Below are 27,457 nucleotides of genomic sequence, written 5' to 3'. Positions count from 1 at the left end.
TGGAAATGGCAAGCAAAATAAATATGGCCCCGGTCTGCGATAATCAGCAAGTGACCATCTAAATGCATCAAGAACAAAATGCTACAGCACTCCAACATAGCAACAAAATACATGGCAGGGATCCACTCGTAATGCTTGACAAAAGATGAACATTGAGCTACGGCTAATTCACTCATTAACAGGTTCAAACAAGCATGGCAACAGTTTACACACTTCGTGAAATTAACATCATGTCAGGAATTTATCATCAAGAAGCAATCTTTAGAGCATGAAAACTACATGCTACAGGAACATATCATGGCAAAGCAAGGCATGGAATGAAGCTACTCCAAGCATATAATAAAAGTCCCTTAGTGACCATGAGCCAAAAGGGATCAGAAAATACAGTTGCAAGCATGTGAACATAGCAAAAAACATAAACAGATTAAGACTTAGTGAAAAACTGGAGCATGCAAAACAGTTAACAAGTAGGCATGTTTACGAGCTTGATGCACTCACTACGAGGCATTACATGACAAACTAAGCATACACCCATCAAGAAGACATGGCATAGAAGCGAGACATGGCAAGAACAACAACATAGCATGCACGGATCAACAACAACAAGCTCGGCAAAATCACTAAACATGTTAACAATTTGCCAGGAACATTTTATAGCAAAAGTAGAGCTCGACTGACTCAAGCTAGGGTGCTCCATAATGTCAAACAGAGATATGGATGGATAGAGCATCACAATATTAAAAAAAACATCCTTACTGATCATGCTCAAAAGAGGCACAGATCACTAGGAAACAACATGAACATATAGCATAAAAAGAAAGACAGGGCAAGGACTTAGTGAAATTCTAAGTCCCTGAAATCAGCATCATTGAATAAGCTACTTTGCTTGCTTGTGCTAGTCACCACAAAGATCACAAAAATACATGGCATACACCCCTGTAAAGGTGGCATGGCATTCTGCAAAACAAATGTAGAGCTCGGGATCATATCATGCACACAGTAATCATGGCAAAAATGGCAAAAGTCCATTTGCTGAAATAGATCTAAAATAATCATCACATAGCCCTTTTCCAACAGCATTTCGGGCGTCAAGATGAGCTCAAATGAAAATGATGCAATGATATGAAATGATGTACTCCTCGAGATGAAAATTTTGATATGCTACACGCACGAATTGGAGCTACGATGACAGAGTTATGACATGACAAAGTATGCAAAAAAATAACAGGAGGAGAGGGAAAAGTCAACCGGATCTAGGGTTTGCACGCGCCCCGAGGTCAGATCCGAGCTCGCCGGAGCACTGTTCGCCGGAGAGAGCGGGCGTCGCCAGAGTGGAAGAGGAGCTCACCGGGGACGTTGTGGGTCGCCGGAGGAGGAGGCGCGGCGGAGGGTGGCGGTCTCGGGCAGCGCTTGCGCAGTGGTGCGGCGGCTGGAGCTGCTGCGGTGGTCGCTGGAGATGGGGAAGTGCGGTGGCGCCGGCGGAGGTGCGGCAGGTCGGCGGCGAGGCGCGAGGACGCGGGAAGGCGGCGCGGCGTGGTAGGTGGCGGCGGTGAGCGCGTGGGCCTTGGGGGCCCCAGCCGGGCCGAGCTGGCCGCCGTGGCTGCGGGTGGCGGCGCTCCATGTGGCAGCCCCGGTTGGCGTGGATGGCGGCGGTTGCGGGTGTCCGGCGCGCCCGGACGTGTCCGGCGCGGCGAGAGGGAGAGGAGCTAGGTTTAGGTTAGGGAAGACCCGAAAATTTCGGGGGGATGCCTTTATATAGGGGTAGAGGGAGCTAGGAGGCTCCAAATTGAGCACGGTTTGCGGCCACGCGATCGTGATCGAAAGGCCTAGATGATGGAGAGGGTTTTGGTGGGTTTTGGGCCACTGTGGAGGGTGTTGGGCTGTAACACACACGAGGCCTTTCGGTCCCTCGGTTAACTGTTGGAGTATCAAACGAAGTCCAAATGGCACGAAACTTGACAGGCGGTCTATCGGTAGGAAACCAAGGCCGCATGACAAGTCTCGGTCCAATCCAAAAACGTTTAACACCCTCACACGAAAATAGGTAGAAAAGGACCACCGGAGGACATAGGAGCGCCGGAATGCAAAACGGACAACGGGGAAAATGCTCGCACGCATGAGACGAACACGTATGCAAATGCAATGCACATGATGACATGATATGAGATGCATGACAAAGACAAAACACACGGAGACAAAAACCCGACAACAAGGAAATAGTATAACTTAGGGCCGGAAACGGCAAGAGTTGGAATACAAATAAGGTAAATTACATCAGGGGTGTTACAGAGGATGTGCCCGTTGTTGTTGGTAATGTTACTATTTTAACTGTCTTTGTTATAGTTGAGATGCCCGAGGATGACAACATGTCGATTATCCTTGGTAGACCCTTCTTGAATATTGCAGGGGCTGTTATTGATTGCAGAAAAAGCAAGGTCACTTTTCATATTAATGGTAATGAGCATACGGTGCACTTTCCGAAGAAACAATTCCAAGTGAATGGTATTAATGTTATTGAAAAATCTTCGACAATCACTATTGGAAGTTTTCAAATACCTCTACCTACTGTCAAAAAGAAATATGAAATGCTTATTGTTGGGGAAATGCATATCCCCACTGAGGTAACTTAGTGATTTACGTAAGTTCTTCGGTTTCATGCTAATTGAAATTGGTTGTTGATAAGACTTGATCAACCTTATTAATGGATCATTTTTGAACGATATGAAGTTGATGAATTTAGTAAGCACTACTTTCTGTCCCTACTTTTTATTCTCTGTTTTTATTAGTTAAATAAAATAAAATTCCATGTTTTGTTTGTTTTCTAAATTTCCTGTGCAATAAAAAAATGACCCAAAAATAAAAGTTCTCAGAATGCTCTGAAATTTAATACGATTTTTTCTGAATATTTGAGAATTTTTGGTGCAAATAACATCAGAGGGAGGTGCACCAAGTGGGCACAACCCACCTGGGCGCACCCTGGTGGGTTGTGGTCCCTATGTGGGCCCTCTCACTTATCTATTTGGCCCACATTGTCACCTACCTCCAAAAAAATCACTCTTGCTCTCTCTCTCCCATGTTCTTGCTCATTTTGATGCCATTTTTTATCTCTTTGCTCGAAGCTCCGTTTCCGAAACTGTTTCGAGGGATTGTTGCTTGGTATGTGACTCCACCATTTGTCCAATTAGTTTTTGTTTTAGTGCTTTATACTTTGAATAAATAGCTACTCTTGGTGCTGTTGTAGATGCGCTTACATGTTCAAATCTTAGTGTTCTAAGTAGTTTGAATGCTTGTTATGGCCTTTATGTATCCCTATTCGTAGTTGCTATCAATCTTACAAAGTTTTGTTGGAAAAAAATTGTGAACTAAAAATTCAGATTTTTGTTCATAGGAAAAATTGTATGCGGACATGAATATCTTTAGGAAATATGGCTCTAAGAAGAACTTCAAGGGTGTTATTGGGGAGTCTTCTAATAGTGATCTCTGCCCTCAGAGGTTGGCGGAGGTACGGCCGTGCGAATGGCCGCACACTCCGTTCTTACAAGAGGCTGGAATTCATGAGGAGATAATGCAATATTGCTAATGCCGGTCTCACCGACTTCATCGCAGATAAGTGTGACCAACATCAAATCCTCACAAACATGTTTGTTCAAAGTTTTACATTCATGCCTAAAAATAATCCTCCTAAAGTGAGCTTTGATTTATATACTGAAAACCATTAGATACCACTTACTGAATTTTGTGATATATGCTTGATCCCTTCTGATGGGAGCTTAGCTGAGTCTAGGCCGGCTGGGTTTGAGGATTTTTATCACACTTTGATAGTGGGAGATGAGAGGGGGTGTCAGCCACTACGACTGCTAGCATACACTTTCCTGTCGTACATTATTTTGCTTTATTTGTTGCTAATTGCTTGCTTGCTAGAAAGAAAGTAGGTGCGCTCAGTGCACCAGACTTTGTTGTTTTACACCGAGCACTAGCGGGCGACAACACCTATAGCTTGGGAGCTATTATGGCCCATCGCCTCCATCTTAATAAATCACAAGGTGAAATACATGGTGGGATTTATGCTACTCGCTTGGTGGCTCACTTTGAGGCTGAGATACGCCCTCATGATTTCCCTCTGACCAAAGTTTACCTAGATCTTGCAGCCATGGATCACCACCATTTTACTAATATCGAATCTCCTCACATCCCTATTCCGTATAACCTGGTTTTTAGTGTGAGGACTCGTGATTTTATTCCATCGCCTGCTCCTGCTTTGTTTGATTCTGTTGCCAGGGGCGGATATAGGATTATGCCTACAGACATCATCGTCTATCGGAACACTCAGGCTGCTGAGGAGGCAGCACAGGAGGAGGCTCCACGGTGGGATCAGTGGATGCCCGCTCCTCAGTACCCCAACTACTATCCGGACTACTGATCGACTACCAAGTTAGGCCAAAAGCCTAAGCTTGGGGGAGTACGCACTACAAGGATTCCAGTCTATTGCAATAAAATTTATTGCTACAACTACGTTTTGTTGCAATTAAACACAATATTACCACAAATTCTCCGATTGTGGTAGTAGGCTGCACATATTGCCATAACTTAGTTTGTTCACGATAAATACTAAATTTGTTGCAATAGAGGCTTCATATTGCAACGAAATGTGTCGGCGTTGCAATATGGTGGCGGTATTGCGACAAAAAAATCTGTTGCACGAGGGCAGTTATTTTGTTGTGATAGAGACTACGTATTTCAATAGAATAACTATTTGTGGCAATATTCAGAAAGATATTGCAACATCAGCGTGACATTGCATTAGTTACACATACTGTTGAAAGAAAGTGGCTACCTATTACAACAAACGGCATCGGCGTTGCAATATGGCGGCGATATTGCAACAAACACATTTCGTTGCACGAGGCAGTCATTTTGTTGTAATAGAGACTAGGTATTTCAACAAAATAACTAATTGTGGTAACATTCGGAAAGATATTGCAACATCAGTGTGACGTTGCATTAGTTACAAGTAAAACAGTGGGAAAATATATTATTTGAATTTACAGATATTAAGTTATGACTTTTGCCAGCTTTAAGGAGTAATTAAATATTTTTAACTGTACCAATTCAATTAGGGAAAATTTTGTTTTTCCCACTCTAGATTTTGTCAATTTTCCTTATACCATTCTAGATTTTGACATATCACTTTTGCCACTCTTAACTTTTGACAATTATCACAATTGTCATTCTGTGGCAAAAACAAAATAACTTTATTTCATTTTTGCCACTCTTAACTTTTGCAATGTATCACAATTACCACTCTGAATTTTTTTCTTCTGCCACGGGAATGGCAGTTGTGGTAATTTCCAAAAACTAAGAGTGGCAAAAGTGAAATGTCAAAATATAGAGCGGCATAAGGAAAATTGGCAAAATCTAGAGTGGCAAAAATAAAAATTTCCCTTTTAATTAACCAAAATAGTGGAAAAAGTTTATAAATGGATAGAACACACTTTCTTGATAGGAATACATATTTAATTTGTTAAATTTGGATTTGAAATGGGCAAGTTGTTGCCATTTTAAAACTACGGTGTTTTCTGCCAAAAACATGGACTTGTCAGATAGAACTCGACAATAGAGGATCCCTGGTGTGAAAATTGCCAGATCCATATCTGGAGCTAAATCTGATCGAGGACTTCTTTAGTTGCAGCCACTGACCTACGGGCCCGGGGCCTCACTGGGGCTGACTAGCGCGGGTGACAACCACGGCGACCTCTAGGGGCGATGACAAGTGGGGCCAGCGAACGTAGTAAACCTAAAAAAAATTGGAGGCTCTCGCTTGGGCAGGAATTCGAACGCCCATCCACCATGTTGCACATCAAGGTTCAGACCACTGGGTTGTGCATGTGTTTGTTAAATTTTAGGGGTCACATTTTAAATATGTTGTACCCGTGAGGTTAACTGCGCGAAACTTCAGAGTTGCAGCCCCATCAAGAATTCAACCACCGAGGACTAGTGTCTCTTTCCCATTTAGTGGTTCGTGTCATTAAGTTGATTTAAAAAGGTTGAATCATATGGTTCGTTAAACTCTGAATAAATTGTGTCAACAAACAGCCAGGTCATGTCATCACGACGGCAGGACAGCATCACTATCTTAGTCTTCGCTTTCCAGCCCACCGGACCAATGAAGTTCTTCCAACAACAAGAAACTTTCACACATCCAGTGTCTCCAGGGAGCACATTGTAGGATCCTACAATAGTCACATCCAGATGGAATACAACAGTAACAGGTCCACTTATCGCCAAGTCATCTGGAACCGCACGCCTAGGTATGAATACATTTTTTCTTTCTTATAGCAAATGAAAGAATAGGTTGTTTTTAACAAATTTGTGATATGCCAATAAGTAAATCTCAAAACTAAATTGGTTTGGTAGATACTCCCTCCATTTCAAAATAAATTTCTTTACATGGTTGAATCTCCATGATTTTTGTTAAAAAAAGTGACATAATTGGATTTATAGTTGCTTGTGTTTTGGGTCACTTGGTGAACCAGCTCGGTCACACTGACGGCTACTATGCGACCGACATGCCGTGTTAGTCTGTCCTGTCATCACGACAGCAGAACAACATCACGATCTTAGTCTTCGCTTTCCAGCCCACGGGACCAATAAAATTCTTCCATCCAGTATCTGCAGGGAGCACATTGTAGGATCCTACAATAGTCACATCCAGATGGAATACAACAGTAACAGGTCCACTTATCGCCAAAGTCATCTGGAACCGCACGCCTAGGTATGAATACATTTTTTCTTTCTTATAGCAAATGAAAGAATAGGTTGTTTTTGACAAATTTGTGATATGCCAATAAGTAAATCTCAAAACTAAATTGGTTTGGTTGATACTTCCTCCGTTTCAAAATAAATTTCTTTACATGGTTGAATCTCTATGATTTTTGTTAAAAAAAGTGACATAATTGGATTTATAGTTGCTTGTGTTTTGGGTCACTTGGTGAACCAGCTCGGTCACACTGACGGCTACTGTGCGACCGACATGCCGTGTTGGTCTGTCCTGTCATCACGACAGCAGAACAACATCACGATCTTAGTCTTCGCTTTCTAGCCCACCGGACCAATGAAGTTCTTCCAACAACAAGAAACTCTCACACATCCAGTATCTGCAGGGAGCACATTGTAGGATCCTACAATAGTCACATCCAGATGGAATACAACAGTAACAGGTCCGCTTATCGCCAATTCATCTGGAACTGCACGCCTAGGTATGAATACATTTTTATTTCTTATAGAAAATGAAAGAATAGGTTGTTTTTTGACAAATTTGTGATATGCCAATAAGTAAATCTCAAAACTAAATTGGTTTGGTTGATACTCCCTCCGTTTCAAAATAAATTTCTTTACATGGTTGAATCTCTATAATTTTTGTTAAAAAAAGTGACATAATTGGATTTATAGTTGCTTGTGTTTTGGGTCACTTGGTGAACCAGCTCGGTCACACTGACGGCTACTATGCGACCGACATGCCGTGTTGGTCTGTCCTATCATCACGACAGCAAAACAACATCACGATCTTAGTCTTCGCTTTCCAGCCCACCGGACCAATAAAATTCTTCCAACAACAAGAAACTCTCATACATCCAGTATCTACAGGGAGCACATTGTAGGATCCTACAATAGTCACATCCAGATGGAATACAACAGTAACAGGTCCACTTATCGCCAAGTCATCTGGAACCGCACGCCTAGGTATGAATACATTTTTTCTTTCTTATAGCAAATGAAAGAATAGGTTGTTTTTGACAAATTTGTGATATGCCAATAAGTAAATCTCAAAACTAAATTGGTTTGGTTGATACTTCCTCCGTTTCAAAATAAATTTCTTTACATGGTTGAATCTCTATGATTTTTGTTAAAAAAAAGTGACATAATTGGATTTATAGTTGCTTGTGTTTTGGGTCACTTGGTGAACCAGCTCGGTCACACTGATGGCTACTGTGCGACCGACCTGCCGTGTTGGTCTGTCCTGTCATCACGACAGCAGAACAACATCACGATCTTAGTCTTCGCTTTCCAGCCCACCAGACCAATGAAGTTCTTCCAACAACAAGAAACTCTCACACATCCAGTATCTGCAGGGAGCACATTGTAGAATCATACAATAGTCACATCCAGATGGAATACAACAGTAACAGGTCCGCTTATCGCCAATTCATCTGGAACTGCACGCCTAGGTATGAATACATTTTTATTTCTTATAGAAAATGAAAGAATAGGTTGTTTTTTGACCAATTTGTGATATCCAATAAGTAAATCTCAAAACTAAATTGGTTTGGTTGATACTCCCTCCGTTTCAAAATAAATTTCTTTACATGGTTGAATCTCTATGATTTTTGCTAAAAAAAGTGACATAATTGGATTTATAGTTGCTTGTGTTTTGGGTCACTTGGTGAACCAGCTCGGTCACACTGACGGCTACTATGCGACCGACATGTCGTGTTGGTCTGTCCTGTCATCACGACAGCAGAACAACATCACGATCTTAGTCTTCGCTTTCCAGCCCACCGGACCAATAAAATTCTTCCAACAACAAGAAACTCTCACACATCCAGTATCTGCAGGGAGCACATTGTAGGATCCTACAATAGTCACATCCAGATGGAATACAATAGTAACAGGTCCACTTATCGCCAAGTCATCTGGAACCGCACGCCTAGGTATGAATACATTTTTTCTTTCTTATAGCAAATGAAAGAATAGGTTGTTTTTGACAAATTTGTGATATGCCAATAAGTAAATCTCAAAACTAAATTGGTTTGGTTGATACTTCCTCCGTTTCAAAATAAATTTCTTTACATGGTTGAATCTCTATGATTTTTGTTAAAAAAAGTGACATAATTGGATTTATAGTTGCTTGTGTTTTGGGTCACTTGGTGAACCAGCTCGGTCACACTGACGGCTACTGTGCGACCGACATGCCGTGTTGGTCTGTCCTGTCATCACGACAGCAGAACAACATCACGATCTTAGTCTTCGCTTTCTAGCCCACCGGACCAATGAAGTTCTTCCAACAACAAGAAACTCTCACACATCCAGTATCTGCAGGGAGCACATTGTAGGATCCTACAATAGTCACATCCAGATGGAATACAACAGTAACAGGTCGCTTATCGCCAATTCATCTGGAACTGCACGCCTAGGTATGAATACATTTTTATTTCTTATAGAAAATGAAAGAATAGGTTGTTTTTTGACAAATTTGTGATATGCCAATAAGTAAATCTCAAAACTAAATTGGTTTGGTTGATACTCCCTCCGTTTCAAAATAAATGTCTTTACATGGTTGAATCTCTATGATTTTTGTTAAAAAAAAGTGACATAATTGGATTTATAGTTGTTTGTGTTTTCGTGTTGGTCTGTCCTGTGAAATTTATAATTTCTAAAAATGGGTGACGCGGGGAGGCACTCGAACCCACGACCTCATGAGTGGGGTGCATAGTCCTTGCCACTAATCTACATCACTAGATGTGTGATGATCCTATTAGTACTGTAGAATTTCAGCCTTAAATGGGCTAGTTGTTTTAGTTGGGCCTTGTGTCGCCGCAAAGACTGTTTATCGCATTAAGCGATTCTACAAGGTAGTCTAGCGTCGAGGAGAAGCAGTGTCGGGCAGGCCCATATTTGCGCGAGGAGGTTGAAAAAAAATCTAGAATACAGAGAGCACACCAGGTATCGAACACAGGTCGCCAGCATAATAGCCTACGCCACTAACCAGTCCGCCCAAAAGTAGTTACACGTTTGAAGTAGGACCGCAGCCTACTAGATGCAGCTGGAGGATGTCTTCTCTGGTTTTCTTTGTTTTCTTGTTTTTTTTCTCCGGTTTTTTCATTATTTTCTTTTTTTATTCTCCATTTTGTTTCATTTTTTCTTTCTTTTTTGTTTTTTATTCTACACTTTTATATACATGTTCATCATTTCTTCAAATATTTGTTCAACATTTTTTAGTACATGTTCAACATTTTTATATACATGATCAATTTTTTTAAAATACTTGTTCAACATTTTCCTTTCTTTTTTTCATTCTACATTTTCTTATATGTCAATGACATTTTCTGAATAAGTGATCAACATTTTTGTATAGATGTTGAACACTGTCCCAATGGTTATACAACATTTTTCAAATATTTGTTCAACATATAATATGTGTGTCAACATTTTTCAAATACATGTTCACATTTTTCAAATACTCGTTCAACATTTTTTAATACTTATTCAACATTTTTCAAATACATGTTCACATTTTTCAAATACTCGTTCAACATTTTTTAATACTTATTCAACATTTTTCAAATACTTGTCCAACATTTCAAAAAACACATTTGAAAAAATGTTGAACGAGTATTGAAAAAAGTTGAATAAGTATTGAAAATGTTGAACAAGTATTTTAAAAATGTTGAATAAGTATTAAAAATGTGGAATTAGTTTTTGAAAAATGTTGAACAAGCATCTAGAAATTGTTGAATAAGTATTTAAAAAATATTGAATAAGCGCTCGGACAATTTTAATGTGCATACAATAAATGTTGATCGCTTATTAAGAAAATGTTTTTCACATATACAAACATATAGAATGAAAACAAAAACAAACATAAGAAAAAAGAAAAAATGAAGAAGAAAAAAGAAAACCAAACAAAAAATGAGAAGAAAAAATAAAACCAAACAAAAAACAAAAGAAAAGGGGGAAAAGAAAAAACCTAGAGAAAACCGAGTAAAATGAAGAAAAAGAAAGAAGATAAAGAAAAATAATAGTTGTGGCATGCACTGCTTTGAAATTGGCCATCTTTGAGGAAGAATCTATGTTACGAGAAGGAACAGGTCAGTTGTGAAGGTAAAGCGGTCATTGCATCATATGTCGACCTTAAAATGTTTCGTACACTTAATATACACCGTTGTATGATCCATGTCAAAATTTGAGATTTTTCAGGGTTCATTTGCCATATTTAAGTCATTTCATGCATTTCTTGGCATTTAATGAATACAATTCAATTTTGAATTGCAAGTGCATGAAAAAGTTGGCCAATTTGGTTTGAAAAACTCTACTTGTCTTACTGAGTCTATATTTGCGTCTTATCCAATGAAATAGAAGGAGTTACACACATGAGGGTGGCAGACTCGACATTGAACATGGAGATTATTTATTTTGTTAATTCTATAAAATGCAAACGAAATTAGAAAAAAATTGAACTTGGCATGGTGCCCCGTATAACACTAGGAGGTTGTGATAAAAATTTGATATGGTTTCATAATAGTTGTGACTTAACCTTCTTAGAAACCGGGCCATCTTTGAGTAAGCATCTAGGTTTCAGGAGGGAATGAGTTTGATTTGAAGGCAAAGTGGCCGTGCATGAAAAGATTGGCAAAAATTGTTTTAAAAAATCCTATTTGTGTTCAAGAGTCTATATTTGGGTCATATAAAAGAAAAGAAAAGGGGTTCAAAACCTGAGGTTGCCTAGACTTGACCCCGAACATAGAGTTTGTTGATTTTATTTTTAATTCTGAAAATGCAAACGAAGTCTAGAAAACATGAAGTTTGTCCTGGTACCCTCATATGACACCTAGAGGTCATGGAAAAGATTTGAAAAGGTTTTGCAAAAGCTATGGCGTCCGGTGCTTAGAAACCAGGCCATCTCCAAAGAAGAATCTATGTTTCGAGAGGGAACGAGCCATGTTTGAAGGCGAAACGACATATGCTTCATCCACTAGCCTTGAATTAATTATTTTCATAGAACTTAGTACATTTAGTACCTCCACTCTCACGTAACAACACATAAGCAGTATACACAAAAATTGCTAAATTTCTAGCAAGTATTTCCTACCACCGCACATCGTTGACAATGCCTAGGTCACTAGTGAGTTGATTTTTTTATTGATTTAAGTAAAATCCATACAATACATAAATATTCACTAAAAATATGAGTAATATATGAAAATATTTACCAGTTATAATGGTCTACTTTAAATGTGGAAAAAACATAATTAGATTTTTTATTCATTTCTTCTAAAAAGATGTACTAATTGGAAATATAGCTTTCAGTATATGACCACATTTAGATATTTTTTTCCCTTTATTGGTTGCGAATAGAACTTTGAATTATCCCCAGCATAATTTTAAGTTATGATAGGGGAGATGTTTCAACTATTTTAAGCTATGAGAAAGAACAACACATATGTTCCTAATTGTTGGTTTGTGATTTTATGTTAACCTTATTTGATTTACATGCACCTCAAATTAACTTATTCAATAAGGAGACATAAATTCATTTAACCTATAACAAGTATTAAACAAATTCTAAGTTTATTGAAACTCCAATCAAATGATAACAATGTATTAAATCACTTTGAAAAAAATCAAAACTTCTAAAAACAAAATATATGTGGTATGTAGATGTAAAAAGTGTGCTAGGGTAATATGGTCATTTTTTGCAAATTGTTTTAGAACGGTGCCTTACTTAGGTATTTGCAAAACAGAAAAAAAAATCTGGACTACCTTGCTCGTTGGTGGGCCGAGAGTCAACAAGATCCCATTAGGTTCCTAGCTGAGTATGCATGTATCCTAGGTGAAGAAAGCCGTGGCTTCTGATTGGTTCACTCTGCCCTCACACGGATTGCCGGTCACAGCCGTCAGATCCTCTCCAATCCAACACTAGCAGACTGGTTCCCGTCTCCCGTGTTTCTTCTCCACCCATGAGGAGACGTATCCGTCGATCCTTTGATCCTTCCCAGATCCTCGCAGCGCCTTCCTTCCTCCTTCCCCTAATCCACATCTTCCTTCTTCCAGCATCTCCCTTCCACCATCCCCTCACCGAAGGCAAGCACAGCCCCGTCGAGTCTACGACGCCTAGGCCGACATCGAACCCTTTGCGGGTACCATGCTGGGCCGCCGAGGGGTCTCCATCCACCGATCGACGGGGAGCAGCACCATGGAGGACGCACGGCCGAACGGTGCGATGGCCTTCACTTCCCGAGCGTTGGCAGACGGGGTCTATGGCGCCAACGGGATGTCTTCCCGTTCAGACGCGACCGGTGCCCATGTCGCTGCAAGGCGCTTGCCGCCTCGATGACTGGCTCGTCCATATAAGCAGTGAGGCCCCTAGTATAGGAAGGCATGGAAGGTTGTCCTTTTTTGTTCTATTCTTTTAATTTTTCCGTTTCTCTTCCCGACCTAGACATGTTGAAGGCTCTATTTTTTGCAGGTGCTGCTCCAATGAGGAGAAACTGCTGCTACAGGACGTTCTCCTCCTCTCCTACCCCCACACGTGGTGAGCTCCAACCTCTCTTTCCACCCCTTGAACATCTGATCTGAAGTGGACATCAATTGCAATTATTATGAACACAACATAACAGCAAATATTGGTTTAGTTTCTATGTGCAATTCAATTGTGATTGTGCTGGTTTGATGATGCTTGCTTCAAAAAAAGGAAATCATGGGTAATAGAAGAGGGAAACAGCGAGCTTCCTTTCAAATTATTAATATTAATAATCATTTGGTTCATGAAACTTTCATTTTTTGCGTGAAATCTGTACGTACTATAAATGCCACCATCAAGTTAGCTCAAACACAGGCAGCTTGATTGATTTCTATATATGCTAGCAGCAGTAACTACATGTCTCCTATACTAGCTCGATTCAATTCCATACTAGCTCAAGAACACTAGCTATTACATGTTTGTTCGCTTCGGAGTAGCAGGCATCCTCCATGGACGATTCGGAGCTGCAGCATGCACATATTTATTCTGTTTGAACTCTGCATGACATGAAATAATTATTTTCAGTGTTTTTCTCAACTTGTTTTCATTGTTACTTGATATATACTTAGCTTGTACTTGAAGCTATGGGTTAATGATGATGATTTTGTTCTATTTGGAGGCATTGGTGCCCCATCATCGAGTGCATGGATGCAACAACAGCAACAAGATCATGGCCATGCATATCATCAATCACACCATGGAGATCATCCATCTCCTCACCGATGCTAACTCAATCCAGATCACCGCCGATGTTATCGTCCACATGTATCTCTCTTGGTTTCCTTTATTCTCTCCTGCCTTTGTGACGTTAGTATGTGTGCGCTGACTAGTATTGTTGGATCTTGCCAGTTGAATGGATGATTGTGGTAGTAGAATGGCATTTTTGCTTAGGTACAATCATACTTATGGAGTAGTAAATAACATGTCATGTCATTCTCCAAGTCTGCACATAGCATTGTTATTTTAGGAGCAGATTTCTCATCCTTAAGAAACCTGAACTTGCTTATTTCTGGTATGCAATCATATGACATGTCTCATGTAAATGAATATGGGTTCTTTTAATCTACAATTGATCTAGTGTTTTTTACATGGTAGTTTAATATCCTCCTTCATTTTCTAATATGCAAACTTCTAATATGTGAGGTGCATAAGTGCATGAAGTGCGGTTTGCATTAGGCTGCTCCTGCTTGACAGCAGCCTGGTCCAGCGTCACTTGACCATTGTGACCTAGCTAGTTTGGTTTAGCTTCGAGCTGCGCACCGCGAAGTGGGAGGCAGACACGCTCGTGAACATCAAGGCCGGATCAAGTACGATGGTGAAACTATAGATTGAGTCACAACTTAAATCAATAGTGGATGCTTTTAGTACATGTACTCGTGCTTATGCTTTAGACATTTACACTTGTAAAACTGTTCTGATCCCTGAGTTACATGCTTGTTGACACAGTATTATCTCAAGTTAGTTTGGCGATAGTTATTTTTAACAATGGGGCTAGAATAATTGTATGGCGTATGTTATGTTGGGCTCATTAACTAGAACTATTTTTTTATTTCTTGATTGCAGGATCCAAAGGTCTAACTCCATTGGACTCTAGATCATGGATAGTTTAGTCTTGGCCCTTAATTAGGATGGCTAAATTACATTTGAGTATCATTTGTTGGATATTTGCTATGAGAATTATGAATTTTATGAATCGACATATTATACATATGGTTTTGAATATTGTAATTGAATACCTGTATTTTTTATGGTTGCAATAAGCTATTACCACAACCCACTTTTGGTTGCCACATGTTAGCACCATGAAAAGTTTAAATTGTTGCAATTGTTTCTCGCAACAAACATTTCACCCGTTGTGATATCTATTTATCACCACCAAAACTAGTATGTTGCAATTTCTTGTTACGATGATTGGAATATTTGTTGCCATAAGTTAATGCCACAAGTGTAGTGGTTCGTGGCAAAATGCCTAATACCACGAAAACAAGGATTGTTGCCATAGTTTATTGCCACAATTGACTATTGCCACGGAAGAGTATGCGCCACAAAATGAGCGTCGTTGGCATAGGTTGTTTCCACAAATGTCCTATCGCCACGAGCTATTAGTCGCCATGATTTGTTACATGTTGCATTAAAGCTATCTCCACAATGTAAATTGTGGCATCAGGTGAGTGTTGCCATGGGAAAACATGTGGCAACTTCGCACATAGTTGTTGCAATAGCAGACTTTATTGCCACGGTTTTTTTGTGTGGCAATAACCTATTACCATGTGTCCAGTCGCAATGGCTGCCAACGAATGTTGTTTTGTGGCAATAGGTACTTATCGCCACAAATCGGCATGTATTGCAATGATCGATTTTGTTGCAATAGAACCGGATCCTTGTAGTGATGTATGTCTCACCGACATTACATTCAAGTCCACTTGTTTCATTTGTCGGTGTTCACATATTTTCATTGTATTATCCATGCTTAGATTTATTTTCTTGCTTTCTTCTTATGTGTTTGAAAAACTTTAGAAAAACCAAAAAAAATTAGTTGTAGTAATTTATTTTCTATGCATGCTTAGTAGTAGTGCTAAAAGAAAATCCAAAAAGATTTCCTTGTTCTTATTTTACTTGTTGGGAGCTTTCCCGTGTAAATAGTTTTTCTCGTTTTTGCTTTTTATTTGCTTGTTGAAGAAAAACCAAAAACTCCAAAAATATTTCAATGTGTTTCTCTGAATTTCTTTTCTTTTATTCGAGTTGTACCAAGGAGAAGACCACGATGAAAATGTTGAGTGGCTATCATATGAATAATTGATGAACTAATAAAGAGCCCATTTTACCTTGCTCCTGTTGAATAAAATGTTTGCAGATTCCAGCTTAGTCCATGGCACTCTTGCACTATTATTATTTTCATATCATTCAGTCGTGCAAGTGAAAGGCAATAATGATGATATTTGATGAGCTGGCCGTGGCAAGGAGAAACTGGTATGAACTCAACTTGTCTTGTTTGTGTAAATATGTTTAACCTAGTGCCCATGATTCAGCCCGTTATGATTAAACAAGTTTGCAATGACAATTAGAGATTATAGTTTCTCATGCCATGCATAAGTAGCTGGGAGTGGATAATGATTTATCTTGGATATCAACATAGCATTAAAATGATTGTGATGTAGTATGATGATATGGCATCCTCCTCCGAATGTTCGAGTGGCATGCTACCTCTTGAGCACTGCGTTGGTTTTCCCTTGAAGAGGAAAGGGTGATGCAGCAGAGCAGCGTAAGTATGTCCCTTAGTTCTTGAGAACCAAGGTATCAATCCATTAGGAGGCCACGCACGAGTCCCTCGCACCTACCCAAACAAACTCCTCGCAGCCAACGCGATAAAGGGGTTGTCAATCCCTTTACGGTCATCTACGAGAGTGAGATCTGATAGAAATGATAAGATAATATTTTTTGGTATTTTTATGATAAAGAGAAATAAAGATGCAATTAAAATAAATGGCAAATGAAATAACTAAGTATTGGAAGATTAATATGATGGAAAATAGACCCGGGGGCCATAGGTTTCACTAGTGGCTTCTCTCGAGAGCATAAGTATTATGGTGGGTAAACAAATTACTGCTGAGCAATTGACAGAATTGAGAATAGTTATGAGAATATCTAGGTATCATCATGTATATAGGCATCACGTCCAAGACAAGTAGACCGACTCCTGCCTGCATCTACTACTATTACTCCACACATCGACCGCTATCCAGCATGCATCTAGAGTATTAAGTTCAAGAGAACAGAGTAACGCTTTAAGCAAGATGACATGATGTAGAGGGATAAACTCATGCAATATGATATGAACACCATCTTGTTATCCTCGATGGCAACAATACAATACGTGCCTTGCTGCCCCTACTGTCACTGGGAAAGGACACCGCAAGATTGAACCCAAAGCTAAGCACTTCTCCAATTGCAAGAAAGATCAATCTAGTAGGCCAAACCAAACTGATAATTCGAAGAGACTTGCAAAGATAACCAATCACACATAAAAGAATTCAGAGAAGATTCAAATATTGTTCATAGATAAACTTGATCATAAACCCACAATTCATCGATCTCAACAAACACACCGCAAAAGAAGATTACATCCAATAGATCTCCACAAGAGAGGGGGAGAACTTTGTATTGAGATCCAAAAAGAGAGAAGAAGCCATCTAGCTAATAACTATGGACCCGTAGGTCTGAAGTAAACTACTCACACTTCATCGGAGAGGCTATGGTGTTGATGTAGAATCTCTCCGTGATCGATACCCCCTCCGAGGGTTTTGGCTCCGTATCTGGTAGTTTGGGGTACGTAGGTATATATAGGAGGAAGGAGTATGTCGGTGGAGCAACGTGGGCCCCACGAGGGTGGAGGGCGCGCCTGGGGGGGTAGGCGCGCCCCCCTACCTCGTGCCCTCCTGGTTGCTTTCTTGACGTAGGGTCCAAGTCCTCTGGATCATGTTCGTTCCGAAAATCACGTTCCCGAAGGTTTCATTCCGTTTGGACTCTGTTTGATATTCTTTTTCTATGAAATCCTAAAATAGGCAAAAAAACAGCAATTCTGGGCTGGGCCTCCGGTTAATAGGTTAGTCCCAAAAATAATATAAAAGTGTATAATAAAGCCCAATAATGTTCAAAACAGGATATAATATAGCATGGAACAATCAAAAATTATAGATACGTTGGAGACGTATCATGGCTTGACTTGGTACATGTGCATGCACGTAGTTGAATCAAATCCAACATAGCCTCTATAATATGTATGTTCATGGTGTTCATATCCTACTCATGCTAGTGTCCAATGTTACTTATGCATAATGCCTGGTTATGATCGTTGTTGCTCTCTAGCTGGCCGCTTCCCAATCTTAAATTGCTAGCCTTCGCCTGTACTAAGTGGGAATTCTGCTTGTACATCAAAAATCTTGAACCCAATGTTATTCTAGATGAGTCCACCATACCTAGCTATATACGGTATTACCCTGCCGTCATAAGTAAATTTGCATGTGCCACCTCTAAAGAACTTCTAAAAAATTATCCCCTTTGTGTGCCTGGATCGTTCATGGAACGACAGGAGGTAGTCGATATCTTCCGTGCTAAGCATATTATCCTCAGGTCGAGTGTTTATTCACTCACCATCACATGAGGAAATGGGCGGTAATAGGGATGCCCAGTCCCAAAATGCAAAATACAAAAAGAGTTCATCTCTTAAATAATCAAACAAAAACTCCCAATGGAGTCAAAATCTTTACTTTCCGCTTGGGAACCGCCACTAGCGTGCTTAGCATGGAAGATGTTGATAATTGATGGTCATGAAGTGAATGAGAAGGGTGCATGTCTCAAAATTTCATTTATCTCTGTTTAAACAATTGAGCTCTGGCACCTCTGCAAATCACTACTTCCCTCTGCGAAGGGACTTTCTATTTAATTTTATGTTGTGTCACCACCTTCTAAAAACAAGCGCCAGAAACTGAGTAGAGCACAGCGGTCATGATTTATGCATTGTGTATAGCTAATGTTGGGTGCATCATGACTGGATCTTTTCTATCATGAATTACAATGTTTAGTCGCTGCTTGAACTTCGGAGGTGCTCTGCATTTATGTTTTGCGGCGAGATACCATTATTGTCATATTATATCATGGTTGTTTTGACAACGTGTTGCTGTTTGAGATACCTTATTATTGCCCGCTAGCTGATTATGTCATTGATATGAGTCATTATAATCTTTAAGAGTTATTGTCGACATGGTTAGTTATAATGTTGGCTGAAAATCTGAGTGTTGTTTAAGCTTATTTATGCAAACAAGAGCAAAAGAATTCGTAAAAGTTTTTTTTCTCACTTTCAGTTTATCAATTGAATTTCTTGAGGACAAGCAAATGTTTAAGCTTGGGGGAGTTGATACTTCTCCAACGTATCTATTTTTTCTCACGCTTTCCTCTTGTTTTGGACTCTAATTTGCATGATTTGAATGAAACTAACCCTGGACTGATGTTGTTTTCAGCAGAACTACCATGGTGTTATTTTTGTGTAGAAATAAAAGTTCTCGGAATGGAACAAAACTTTGCGAGGATTTTTTCTACCAATAATAAGAATTTCTGGAGCCAAGACCCACCAGAGAGCGGCCCCTGGCTGGGCACAACCCACTAGGGCGCGCCTCCTCTCCTGACGCGCCTAGGTGGGTTGTACCCACCTGATGGCCCCACTAATGACCCCCTGATACTATAAAATCACATTATTCCAGAAAAACTCAAGGAGAAAGAATTATTGCGATCCATGAGACGGTGCCGCCGCCAAGCCCTGTTCTTCCTCGGAAGGGCAGATCTGGAGTCCGTTTGGGGCTCCAGAGAGGGGGATCTTCGTTCTTCGTCATCACCAACCCTTCTCCATCGCCAATTCCATGATGCTCCCCACCGGGAGTGAGTAATTCCTTTGTAGGCTCGTTGGTCGCTGAGGAGTTGGATGAGATTCATCATGTAATCGAGTTAGTTTTATTAGGGCCTGATCCCTAGTATCCATTATGTTCTTAGATTGATGTTGCTATGACTTTGATATGCTTAATGCTTGTCACTTTGGGCCCGGGTGCCATGATTTCAGATTTGAACCGTTTATGAATTCATCATTATATCCATGTTTTAGATCCGATCTTGCAAGTTATAGTCACCTACTACGGTTATGATCCGGCAACCCCGGAGTGACAACAACCGGGCCCACTCCCGGTGATGACCGTAGTTTGAGGAGTTCATGTATTCACTATGTGTTAATGCTTTGTTTCGATTCTTTATTAGAAGGAGGCCTTAATATCCCTTAGTTTCCAATATGGACCCCGCTGCCACGGGAGGGTAGGACAAAAGATGTCATGCAAGTTCTTTTAATAAAGCATGTATGACTATTTACGGAATACATGCCTACATTATATTAATGAACTGGAGCTAGAGTCGTATCGCCCAAGGTTATAAATGTCTCATGATGAATATCATCCAACAAGTCACCGATCCAATGCCTACAAATTTATCCTTATTGATCTTGCTGCATTACTATTGCTATCATCACTGTTACACTGCTACAAATTACTGCTATCACTGTTACTGCTACCGTTACTGTTGTCACTACTATCAAAACTATCAAACTACTTTGCTACTGATCACTTTGCTGCAGATAATTAATCTCCAGGTGTGGTTGAATTGACAACTCAGCTGCTAATACCTTCAAATATTCTTTGGCTCCCCTTGTGTCGAATCTATAAATTTGGGTTGAATACTCTACCCTTGAAAACTGTTGCGATCCCCTATACTTGTGGGTTATCAACGTCGTAGCCGGTGCCAGAGGGGATACGACCGCCAGCGACGGATATGGACCACGGCAGCTTCCGTCGGGTGCTCCAGAGCGGCCAGTAGCCGGCCACCAACCACCCATGCTGCATCGAGGTGATCATCGCGGCCTCTTTGCCACCACGACCGCAAGATGGCGGATTCAGACATATTGATGTATTGCTTTATAAGGTCCTTGTGAATAATTAATAAAGTGGTTGTATGCATCTCCAAGATGAAGAGGCCAGTTTCATCCTCTCTTTTTTAAATGCTATCCTCATGATATGTTGATGGTTACTATCAGGTTTATCTGAAACAAATGTTTATTCTGCTATGCACCATCTAAAGTGTTTGTTGTATGCTTTGTTGCTGCAATCGGTGAAACTCAGTTGGTTGTCGGTTTGTGGCGGGCTCATGTGGGCAGGCCGGGAGTTGTTGGCACCCGCTTAGGTGTTTGGCATGCAGCCGCATCACGCCTGGCTTGCATCCTGACTTCTAGGAAATGTTTAGTCAATGGTACGTCTCCAACGTATCTATAATTTATGAAGTATTCAGGTTGTTATATTATCATTCTTGGATGTTTTACAATCATTTTATAGCAACTTTATATCATTTTTTAGGACTAACCTATTGAAATAGTGCCAAGTGCCAATTGTTGTTTTTTGCATGTTTTTTACATCGCGGAAAATCAATATCAAACGGGGTCCAAACACCGTGGAAGTTTTTGGAGAATTTTTATGGACCAGAACACCCAGGATGGGCCAAAACAGCACCTGGGGGTGCCCCGAGGGGGCACAACCCACCAGGGCGTGCCTGGGGGCCCAGGCGCGCCCAGGTGGGTTGTGCCGACCTCGGTGGCCTCCCGCACCCCTTCTTTACTCTATAAATTCACAAATATTCCGAAAACCCTCGGGGTTAACCTAGATCAGAAGTTCCGCCGCTGCAAGGCTCTATAGCCACCGAAAACCAATCTAGACCCTTTCCGGCACCCTGCCATTGGGGGGAATCATCTCCGGTGGCTATCTTCGTCATCCCAGCGGCCACCATGATGAGGAGGGAGTAGTCCACCCTCGGGGCTGAGGTTTTGTATCAGTAGCTATGTGTTTAATCTCTCTCTCTCTCTCTCTCTCTCTCTCTCTCTCTCTCTCTCGTGTTCTTGAGATGTCACGATCTTGATGTATCACAGGCTTTATTAATATAGTCGGATCATGTGGTGTTTTCCCCTCTCTATCTTGTTGTGGTGAATTGAGTTTTTCCCTTTGAGATTTCGTTGTTATCGGATTGAATACTTTTATGGATTTGAGAACACTTGATATATGTCTTGCAATTAAATACTCGTGGTGACAATGGGGTATCGTATTGATTCACTTTATATATGTTTTGGCACTCAACTCGTGGATTCCCGAGGTGACATTGGGGTAAGCTATGCATAGCGGTTGATGCACATTCTTGTCTTTGTTTCTCCGGTAGAAATCTTGGGGCACTCTTTGAAGTTTTTTGTGTTGGACTGAATATTATGAATATGGATTTGCTTTGGTGTTATTTTAGTACGAACTCTTGGTTAGATCGATCGGAAAGAATAGCTTCGTGTTATTTTAGTACGATCTCTAGGATAGATTGATCGGAAAGAATAGCTTTGAGGTGTTTCGTACCCTACAAACAATTCCGTCTAATGTTCTCCGCTAGATAGGAACTATGGAGTGATTCTTTATCGCACTTTGAGGGGTGGTTATACGATCCAATTATATTAGCACTATTGAGAGATTGCACTAGCGAAAGTACGGATCCTAGGCCTCATTTTCAAGCATTGCAATATCGTTTTTGTGCCCATTTACTATTTGTTATCTTGCTGTTTTTATTTATTCAGATTCTAAAAATATATTTCTACCTTCCATACTACACTTTTATCACCATCTCTTCGCCGAACTAGTGCACCTATACAATTTTCCATTGTATTATGTGTGTTGAGGATACAAGAGATTTCATGTATTTGATTGCAGGGTTGTTTGAGAGAGATCATCTTCATCCTACGCCTCCCAAGGATTGGTAAACCTTAGATCATCCACTTGATGGAAAATTGCTACTGTCCTACAAAACTCTGCGCTTGGAGGCTCAACACGTGTCTACAAGAATAAAATTGCATAGTAGACATCAGTATAGTATGGATTTGTCTGACAAGGCCCCACCTGACTTCTAGGAAATGTTCAGTCAATGGCATAGTAGTGTTCCATTGTTTTTGTCAAAGGGATTATAAACTTCGTGTGTACCTTACAATGTTCGTTCTCGTACGGTAGCTAGGTTCATGAATTATGAACGTGGGCAAATGTCAAGCTTATTCAAGACTGCACCCATACCTCCGTCTGACTAGTTTGCACAACAAAACCTCAAAACAAAAACGACCAGAAAAACTAAAATAGAAGTTTAGATAAAATACTAAAAACTATACATGAACCATGATTTAAGCCATGACCGAGTAAGGTTTAGATGAGAAGTCTGGGTATTCGGCTCACACTTTCTGCACTCCTTCATCAATGGATAGGAGTAGCGACAGATATTGCCAAGATGGCAAATTTAGACATATTTCTGTATTGCTTTATAAGGTCTTTGTGAATAATTAATAAAGTGGTTGCATGCATCTCCAAGATGAAGAGGCCAAGGGTCATCCTCCTTTTTTTGAAAAATGCTATCCTCATGTTATGTTGATGTTTACTATCAGGTTTATCTGAAACAAATGTATATTCTGCTATGCACCATCTAAAGTGTTGTTTGTCGTATGCTTTGTTGCTGTAATCGGTGAAACTCAGTTGGTTGTGGGTTTGTGGCGGGCTCATGTGGGCAGGCCGGGAGTTGCTGGCACCCGCTTAGGTGTTTGGTGTGCAGCCGCATCACACCTAGCCTGCATCCTGACTTCTAGGAAATGTTTAGTCAATGGAATAGTATGGATTTGTCTGACAAGGCCCCACCTGACTTCTAGGAAATGTTCAGTCAATGGCATAGTAGTGTTCCATTCTTTTTGTCAAAGGGATTGTAAACTTCGTGTGTACCTTACAATGTTAGAGTCAAGTCACGTTCTCGTACGGTAGCTAGGTTCATGAATTATGAACGTGGGGAAATGTCAAGCTTATTCAAGACTGCACCCATACCTCCGTCTGACTAATTTGCACAACAAAACCTCAAAGCAAAAACGACCAGAAAAACTAAAATAGAAGTTCAGATGAAATACTAAAAACTATACATGAACCATGATTTAAGCCACGACCGAGTAATCGCACCCCTTCATGTTTCTGTATTTATGTTTGCATTATGTAAAATTTCTAAATAAAGAACTAGCTTATCTGTTTTTTGCATCCCTAAAGCATACACAATGAATTCTCAAAAACTCAGCATAAAGAAATTTCACCTTTTTTCAGAGTCGCATAAACAATTCTTGAACCAATCACCATAGTGTGGCGTGCCGCCGCGCACTACCTGCTAGTGATGTACAATGGGTTATCTCTTATTATTATCTACAATATACAAGATATATACCTAAAAATATGATGAGAGATATTGTTACTAAGAGATCATTTCTTAACATGTATTCTGCCTAGTCCTTTTCATGGCTCCATGCTTCAAATCAAGTGCAAATGTCCATGCAACACTTCGTGTCAACTAAACTTCTAGTTCAATTTGGTCGATTGGATCGAAAGGAAGCAGAATCAAATGGCAGTTAACCTTTTGTGGGCCGATGTTTGAATGCATGAGGCCATGAAAATAGGATCATGGAACCACACAACATGCAAACGGAACTCATCAACTGACAAACATTGAAGTATTTCCAAATAATATAATATCACAGACAATATACCTAGAAATCATTTCTGGACTCCTTGTGAACATAAGAACATCAGTTAAGCTCACAACACCATCTCATATATACAACTCTAACTGCTAGGATGAAGGTGCATTATTTCTTCTTCGGGCCATGAGGTAAAGATCTAGCCATCATTGGATGAACCGACGATGGTGAGATCTGCCTTCACAGCGCAGCTCGATCCCACAACATAGCCTCCAGACGGGTCCTTGAGTTCCTTGAGTCCAAAGAAGTCAGACGATCCCATTCCCTGTACACATACTAATTTATGTCCTTGTCCACATACCCAGAGACCTGCGATTCACCACAAAAGTAAAGATCAATTGTAATCATCATGAGGTTACATATACTCGCTGCTTGAATCGCACATATCAGCTGCACTGATACTTGCTAAGGAGAGCTGAACCTGAAGTTACAGTCCGGTGTTTCACATTCTTTTGGTCCAGGATGGATAGTGTCAATTCAACCACCTTGGCAGACTCCAAAGGGAGCTCAACCGAGTCATCCAGGGATAAGTACAAGCTGAGGCAATCATTACTGTGCTTGTCACCACGTGGATACATACGGATGTACCTGTTGACAAGAATGGGAAGTGACTCTTCAAATATACTAATTGGGTACCCGGGAAAGTGGTTGGTTACTGAAAGCAGAAACTTTGACCACAACTTGGTGGCATTACAATTGTACACACAAAAAAAACAAAGCAAAGCATGACTACAGTACAATAACAATTCGAGAAAATAATTGATATGGTATGTGACACTACTATGATAATGAAATTTCTGGATTTTGTTTCCTCCTAAACAACATACAGCCATGAAATTTTATACGCCAACATAGATTTTAGTACTAAATTGTTTCTAATTCGTTCCTGAATTTTCTGTACGCCATGCAAAAATCCTTCTGTATTGAAAGATTGAAACTGGGATGTGCTACCATGTCTGTAAATATCTTGGTTGCACGCTTAGAGATCAAGCTAAAATATCCGGTTGGAATATCTGAAGAACTGATAAGCTAAAGGATACATATAAGCTAAAATGTTGGATAACACATGCATGCTATTTATATAAATCATCTGTGATGTAACTACCCAGATGTATACCATTTAAGTCCGCCAACTTCAAATGTAGGAGAGCGGACGGAGTGCTTCAGGTCCAATTCAAGGAAATTATCCATGGTCCAAGTGTATGTCCCTTTAATGAACCCTTTCTTCTGGATAAAGAGATTCTGAACTGTGGTAGCCTTCTTCTGAACCACAACATCCTTCTTTTCAGGAGAAGAGACATCGATTTTTAATATCTCCACACCAAAGACACAGCTATCATCAACTAGAAAAGCAGATGATTTCAGTAGCTCCTGAAGAGGAATCAAGCAATGCGGCTTCGAGTAGGTATTCTTGACATCAAAGTTGTAGCTAGCTGTATTTAGGTAAAGGTTAGAACTTATAGAAGATTAGAAAACGAAGAAGTTGTAGCTAGCAGTGTTTAGGTAAAAGTTAGAAAATTAGAGAAACAAGAACTTGTATGTAAGATGAAAATATCCCAAATAACATATAATCAACTTTTCCGCGAAATAAAACATTTAATCAGCTTTCCCCCTGGTTAGCATTTAAGGAGAGGTCATCAAAGTAAAAGAGAACATGCATGTGTACTTTGGAACGTTGTTCCAATCAGAAGAATAATCTCAAGTGTGTGACGCACAGTACAGAAGGTCGACGGACAAACTTAACAGCAAAGAAAATATGAAGCGACTTGCTAATGGAAAAAGCAATCGATTATGTTACAGAACTTGTAGGTATTGATTTGTAATGATGGAATCTATAGCTCAAACTTGTGATGCACACAAGACTGTGTATGGACTCCCAGCTAATAGGATGGATGCACTCTTTTTTGCGGGGAAATTGGATGGATGTACTTGAAGAAACACATTCACGAGTCTATATACCTTTGCATCCACAATACTCTCCTTTTGAATGGTTGAATATTGACAACTCGAATACTGCATGCACTGTGTGAACTTGCTCCAACCATGCGTGGTATATCTCGAGAGAAAGAGCCACATATGGATTTCCCATAACACCTTGTTTGTGCTTTGGAGTCACTCGCAGGAACCTGGGATGGGAATTGAAGGAAACCAAGTAAGTCTATACAAGTCATAACTGAATCAAGCTTAATATCTTCACTTGATAAATCCTATATATATCCAGCTTCATCGTCTGGCTGTTTATATGGGGTTGTGAGATTGTGGTTGCTATTTCAACCTGACTGAAACATGATTTCTGAATAATCAACACCCCGAAATATTAGGTATTTAGTTAACAGACAGTTACTTTCTCCACTAGGAAAACCCAGATGATATTTATACATCTAATACGTTAATTCTGTGTTGCTATTGCGAGTATGATGCATACGTACCACCTGTACCCAGAGCATTCAAAAGCAGAGGAGACCGCCGATGCAGCGTTCGTCTCAAGTAGCGCTGAGAAGTCATGAACCTTCCATTTTAAATGTGGAACATGGGTCTCTCCTAAACTTGCAGGAGCTGAAATTTTCACCAAAGGAGGCAACAACTCAAAATTATATTTCCTTGGGAAAATGTAAGGGTACAGAATAATTGTCTATGTTAAGATTATATGAATGAGAATCTTGCATACAGTGTTTTGTTAGAAGTGGCCACTAATATATTGCAGTAGTTACCACTTCACCAGTCACTAGTCAGGGTACACAAACGACAGAACATGCGTTTTTTCCCTTGTTTTTTTTTAATACAGGAGGCCACTTTTGCCTGTATAGATAGTACTATCTACTATTGGCTCTAATGAATAAGCATTGCGACCAACAATGTGATGCATTCACAGGGATTCAGTTCATCAACGTGATGGTGACGAGGGCAAGAGCTTCCTCAATTTAAAGCTATTTGAAGTACATATAGTCTGAAGTTTGAATTGTGCAGAGAAAGATACCTGTGCTCCCGGCGTTGCCCAT

At 40.1% G+C, this 27,457-nt stretch overlaps 1 protein-coding gene across 1 annotated transcript; it reads right to left on the bottom strand.

Annotated features, from left to right (window-relative positions):
* Positions 1-1,344: 1,344 nt before the first annotated feature.
* On the bottom strand, positions 1,345-27,457 carry LOC119272818. Its single transcript, XM_037554197.1, has 7 exons — positions 27,436-27,457; positions 26,888-27,014; positions 26,418-26,584; positions 25,576-25,891; positions 24,880-25,046; positions 24,618-24,767; positions 1,345-1,706 (listed from the first exon to the last, which is right to left on the bottom strand). The coding sequence occupies exons 1-7, from the start codon at positions 27,455-27,457 to the stop codon at positions 1,345-1,347; spliced, it is 1,311 nt and encodes a 436-aa protein (XP_037410094.1).

The sequence above is a fragment of the Triticum dicoccoides genome, chromosome 3A (genome assembly GCF_002162155.2).
Source record: "Triticum dicoccoides isolate Atlit2015 ecotype Zavitan chromosome 3A, WEW_v2.0, whole genome shotgun sequence".
In the NCBI taxonomy this organism is placed as follows: domain Eukaryota; kingdom Viridiplantae; phylum Streptophyta; class Magnoliopsida; order Poales; family Poaceae; genus Triticum; species Triticum dicoccoides.
The sequence above is the reverse complement of the archived record's forward strand: the minus strand, read 5'-3'. Positions and strand labels throughout refer to the sequence as shown.